Genomic DNA, 5,730 nt, shown 5'->3' with positions numbered 1-5,730 from the left:
CATTGGTGAATGCCACAAATTCTCCTAAATCACTCGTACGCACAACTTAAGAACAAATCTGTGCGTACGAACGGTTCTTGCATGAGGCCCATTGATTCCAGCACAGTGAATACAATTTGTAGTCTGTGATGATGTTGAACACCTTACAAAGATCTAACAACATGGTCCTGATTAGTCTGAAAGAATTTAACTGTTTTATTTTTCAATTTCAGAATCTCCTTCCATGTGTCAGTGTGTTTTCAAACAAAACCTGAAGCAGAAATTCGAACGTGTGTGCGAGGGGATCACTAAAGCAGGGCACCCAACCCTTTTGAATCAGATCTACACAGAGCTCTACATCACAGAGGGAGGGACTGGAGATGTCAATGATGAACATGAGGTCAGACAGATTGAAACAGCATCCAGGAAACCACACAGACCAGAAACAAGCATCAGACAAGAAGACATCTTTAAACTCCCACCTGGAAGAAATGAACCAATCAGAACAGTCCTGACAAAGGGAGTAGCTGGTATTGGAAAAACAGTCTTAACACAGAAGTTCACTCTGGACTGGGCTGAAGACAGAACCAACCAGGACTTTCACTTCTTGTTTCCATTCACTTTCAGAGAGCTGAATGTGCTGAAAGAGAAAAAGTTCAGTCTGGTGGAACTTCTTCATCACTTTTTTACTGAAACCAAAGAAATGTGCAGCTTTGAAGGCTTCCAGCTGGTCTTCATCTTTGATGGTCTGGATGAATGTCGACTTCCTCTGGACTTCCACAGGAACCAGGTCCTGACTGATGTCACAGAGTCCACCTCAGTGGATGTTCTGCTGACAAACCTGATCAGGGGGAACCTGCTTCCCTCTGCTCGCCTCTGGATAACCACAAGACCTGCAGCAGCCAATCAGATCCCTGCTGACTGTGTTGGCATGGTGACAGAGGTCAGAGGCTTCACTGACCCACAGAAGGARGAGTACTTCAGGAAGAGGTTCAGAGATGAGGAGCAGGTCAGCAGGATCATCTCCCACATCAAGATCTCACGAAGCCTCCACATCATGTGCCACATCCCAGTCTTCTGCTGGATCACTGCTACAGTTCTGGACCATGTGTTGAAGAGTAGAGAGGGAGGAGACCTGCCCAACACCCTGACTGAGATGTACATCCACTTCCTGCTGGTTCAGACCAAAGTCAAGAAGCTCAAGTATGATGGGGGAGCTGAGACAGATCCAGACTGGAGTCCAGAGACCAGGAAGATGATTGAGTCTCTGGGAAAACTGGCTTTTGATCAACTTCAGAAAGGAAACCTGATCTTCTATGAATCAGACCTGACAGAGTGTGGCATCAACATCAGAGCAGCCTCAGTGTACTCAGGAGTGTTCACCCAGATCTTTAAAGAAGAGAGAGGACTGTACCAGAACCGGGTGTTCTGCTTCGTCCATCTGAGTGTTCAGGAGTTTCTGGCTGCTCTTCATGTCCACTTGACCTTTGTCAACTCTGGTTTAAATCTACTCAAAGAACAAAAATCATCTTCTAAAAATTCTGAAACAAGCAATGATGAACCAGCAATGGTAAATCTATACGAGACTGCTGTAGACAAGGCCTTACAGAGTCAAAATGGACACCTTGACTTGTTCCTCCGGTTCCTCTTGGGTCTTTCACTGCAGACCAATCAGACTTTCCTACGAGGCCTACTGACACAGACAGGAAGTGTCTCACAGACCAATCAGGAAACAATCCAGTACATCAAGAAGAAGATCAGTGAGAATCAGTCTGTAGAGAAAAGCATCAATCTGTTCCACTGTCTGAATGAACTGAATGATCATTCTCTAGTGAAGGAGATCCAACAGTCTYTGAGKTCAGGAAAGCTCTCCACAGATAAACTGTCTCCTGCTCAGTGGTCAGCTCTGGCCTTCATCTTGCTCTCATCAGAAAAAGATCTGGATGTGTTTGACCTAAAGAAATACTCTGCTTCAGAGGAAGCTCTTCTGAGGCTGTTGCCWGTGATCAAAGCCTCTAAGAAAGCTTTGTAAGTAATAACTTTATTTATTCAGTGACTCCCGACAAATACAGCAAAGTTCTGCAAATAACCTGGTTAAAAATGTAAAGGGCCATGACGATACAACCAAAAAATGAGTTTTGTACTGGACTCAGAGATTTTACTTATCTGTTGCCAGTATTACCACAAAAACACATGGGTTTTCCTTCAGAGATAAATTAGTCTMAAAAAGATATGAATGCTCACAACCAGATTTGAGTACGCAACAATATTCAACTGCACAAACTTTGAGCGTGCACAAGATTTCAGCAAGCATATCAAGATTCAAGTGTGCAAAAAGATTTGAATGCACAACCAGTTTTAAGGGAGCACATCATGATTCGYGCATGCATGCAACAAGATTCATTGGCACAAAATTTGATTGAGCACATCAAGATTTGAGWGTGCAACAAGATTCGAGCATGCAACAAGGTTCAAATGTCTTGTTGATTTGAGTGAGTACATCAAGATTTGCGTGTGCAACACAATTCTACTGTGCAAAAAAATTCGAGATGTAGATTTGAGTGGCAAAAAATTAGCGCCAGCACAAGATTTGAGCTTGCAAGCAACAACATTTGAGCATCCTAAAATTCTGAGCAAGCACATAAAGATTTGAGCGTGTAACTAGATTAGAGTGAGCAGTACAAGATTTAGGCAAGCACATCGGGATTCAAGCGTGCAACAAGATTTGAGGGAGCAAAAGATCTGAGCCAGCACAGTTTGAGGGAACAGATTTGACCAAGCAACACCATTTAATTGAGCACATAAAGTTTTAAGCGAGCTAACAACAAGATTTAAGTGAGCAAACACAATTTGAGCGAGCAAGCATCAAGATTTGAGCGAGCAAACATCAAAATTTGAATGAGCAAGCAACAAGATTTGAGTGTGCAACAATATCCAAGCCAGCAACAAGATTTGGGTGTGTGTAAGATCAGAGCAAGCACATCAAGATTGTACATCAAAATTCAAGTAACAAGATTTGAGCGTGCACAGGGTTTGAACATGCAAGAATATTTCCTATGTTTCTTGTAACTGTGTTTACTTGTACCTATGTGTCCTGGTAGCTATGATTCTCTGTACTTATGCTTCCCTGTACCTAAGTTTTTTGTTCCTTTGTTTTCTTGTACCTATGATTCTTGGTATCTGTTATTCTTGTACCTTTTTCCCAGTGCCTATGTTTCCCCGTAACTATGTTTTCCTGTATCTACGTTTCTCAGTACCTATTTTTTGGTACCTGTTTTTCAATACCTGCGTTTCTCAGTATATATGTTTCCCTGTACCTACATTTCTCAGTATGTTTCTCAGTATGTTTCTCAGTACTTATGTTTCTTGATACCTTTGTTACCTGGTTAATGAATGAATGAATGAATGAATGAATGAATGAATGAATGAATGAATGAATGAATGAATTAATTAATTAATGAATTAATTAATTAATTAATTATTAACTGTAATCAGTATCAGTAAACATGTTTACTGATACCTATGTTCCCCTGTACTTTAAATGGGGAACATATTACAGGCAATTCTGTATTTATCCACAATTGGCACAGTTTTGTTGTTTGGAATTTTCTTATTCATATTTTTTTATAAATCATTACTCAATATGTTGCTTTTTACATAATCTTAATATTTTTCTTTCCAGGCTTAGTGGATGTAACCTTTCAGTCAAAAGCTGTGAAGCTCTGGCCTTAGTTCTTTGCTCACAGTCCTCTAGCTTAAAAGAGCTGGACTTAAGTAATAATGACCTGCAAGACTCAGGAGTGAAGCACTTGTCTGCTGGACTGGAAAGCTCATATTGTAAACTGGAAATACTCAGGTAAGATCTCATATCTTTACAATCAGTTTGTTTTTGTTATTGCTCCCCGTCATCGTGAAAACTGGGCAGTTTTATAATTATTGTTATTGAAATAGAATTTTACAGTCTGATATCCAGGTATAAATAGTTTTGTGTAACTTTTTTGTTTTGTGTATCTACAGGCTTTCGGGCTGTCTGATCACAGAGCAAGGTTGTGCTTCTCTTGCATCAGCTCTGAAGTCCAACCCCTCCTATATGAGAGAGCTGGACCTGAGCTACAATCATCCTGGAGACTCAGGAGTGAAGCTGCTGTCAGCTGGTTTGGAGACTCCTCAGTGGAGACTCAACACTCTCAGGTCAGTCCTCACCATACAGTTAAAATAAGCAAAATACTGTATAAAAATAACTGGATCTTGCAAAACCAAAGCAAGAGGCGTGTCTTTCTTGATACAAAAATGGGCTCATCTCTGGTGCATGTCCAGGCGTGTTCCATGATTCAGACCCTGTTTGAGCTGTTCATATAGGATCTCAAATGGTAAATGGTCTGAATTTGTACAGTACTTTATCAAGTCCAAGGACTCCAAAACTCTTTACATAGTCATTCTTCTATTCGTGCACCATTCACACACTGTTGGYGGCAAGCTACATTGTAGCTACATTGTACTGGCAACAGGACAAACTTCCTATCTCCTGAGTCACTGTCAACTCTCTGTCTAACTGCAGCTGTGCAGACGAGATAATCTGGTTTGGGAACCTCAGAGTCGCATCTCTGCTTTTTGCAGATGATGTGTTCCTGTTGGTGCTTTCAAGCCATGATCTTCAGCGTGCACTGGGGTGTTCTGCAGCTAAGTATGAAGGGCCTGGAAAAAGAATCAGTTTGAGGTCATGGTTATCAACAGTGGTGGTCATGGCTCACCTAATGGCAAAACTAATTTTTCATTTAGCCGATTTGCTTTTGCACTAACTTTGAAAACAGTTAGCTGACCAATTAGGTTCCACTAAAAGGTTTGTCCAACTTTAAGTCAATTTAAAGTTAACCAACAAGCATCAACATCCACAGGTTTTTGTTAGTCCCACCAGTCTTATAGGAAGAAACATGTGCCATCAGACACTGAATTGAAATTGTTCAGACTGAATCTGTATTTAGTTTAAAATTGAATGCATTGGTTTGAAAATAAATTTCAATAAACTGAAGCTGAACTTAATGGTTTGAAACCAAATTTAAAGTTTTGAAAAGAAATACTTTGCTTTGAATCTGTATTTTGTTGTATTAAAAATTCTGATTAATTTCACTTTCAGTTTTTTAATTCAGTTTCAATTCCAAAGTTCAGTTTTTGTGTCACATATCCAGGTTCTTGAGAAAGCCAGAGTAAACACAAATTAGAACAGATTTATGTTTCACATCAGTGGAACCTCCTTTCTGTCTGCATAGGTGTTCAGTCTCAAAGAAAGTAGCAATCACCATTGCCAGACAAATTGTACGATAAATAATTAAAAAAATTCATGATGTTTGAAATTAATTTGATAATTGGACAGTTTTAATGCATGGTTGAATTAATAAGTAGCTGTCCGACATCACATGCGAGAGAGCTGGCAGATTGCAGAGCATATTGTTACCTTTTTAGCAACTTTGTTACAGTAGTGACTGTTTTTCAGAAAAGCAACTAGCAAAATATCTCAAGTAGGAGTTTCTGAAGTACATAGAGGAGTTTCTTGTTGTGTGGGTGGAGTTTGAGCATTTTGTCATTTCACTTTTTCAGAGCTGACGCTGGTGAAGCCCATTGGTTGAAGCCAAGTTTGAGGAAATGTGAGTGTGTTTTTATTCATGCATATACAGCGGGTAAAATAAGTATTGAACACGTCACCATTTTTCTCAGTAAATATATTACTAGAGGTGCTAATGACATGAAATTTTC

General features: G+C 39.9%; 1 protein-coding gene across 1 annotated transcript in view; it reads left to right on the top strand.

The window, feature by feature from the left end:
- LOC106519029 (protein NLRC3) overlaps positions 1-5,730 on the top strand; it is a 17,475-nt gene that overhangs the window by 9,986 nt on the left and 1,759 nt on the right. Inside the window, exons 6-9 of the mRNA XM_014010507.1 lie at positions 213-2,007; positions 3,662-3,835; positions 3,997-4,170; positions 5,575-5,621. Of these exons, the coding sequence (XP_013865961.1) occupies positions 213-2,007; positions 3,662-3,835; positions 3,997-4,170; positions 5,575-5,621 (2,190 nt within the window). The remainder of the gene's footprint in view (positions 1-212; positions 2,008-3,661; positions 3,836-3,996; positions 4,171-5,574; positions 5,622-5,730) is intronic.

This window comes from Austrofundulus limnaeus, unplaced genomic scaffold (genome assembly GCF_001266775.1).
Source record: "Austrofundulus limnaeus strain Quisiro unplaced genomic scaffold, Austrofundulus_limnaeus-1.0 Scaffold70, whole genome shotgun sequence".
Lineage (NCBI taxonomy): Eukaryota > Metazoa > Chordata > Actinopteri > Cyprinodontiformes > Rivulidae > Austrofundulus > Austrofundulus limnaeus.
This window is presented reverse-complemented; position numbering and strand designations above follow the sequence as displayed.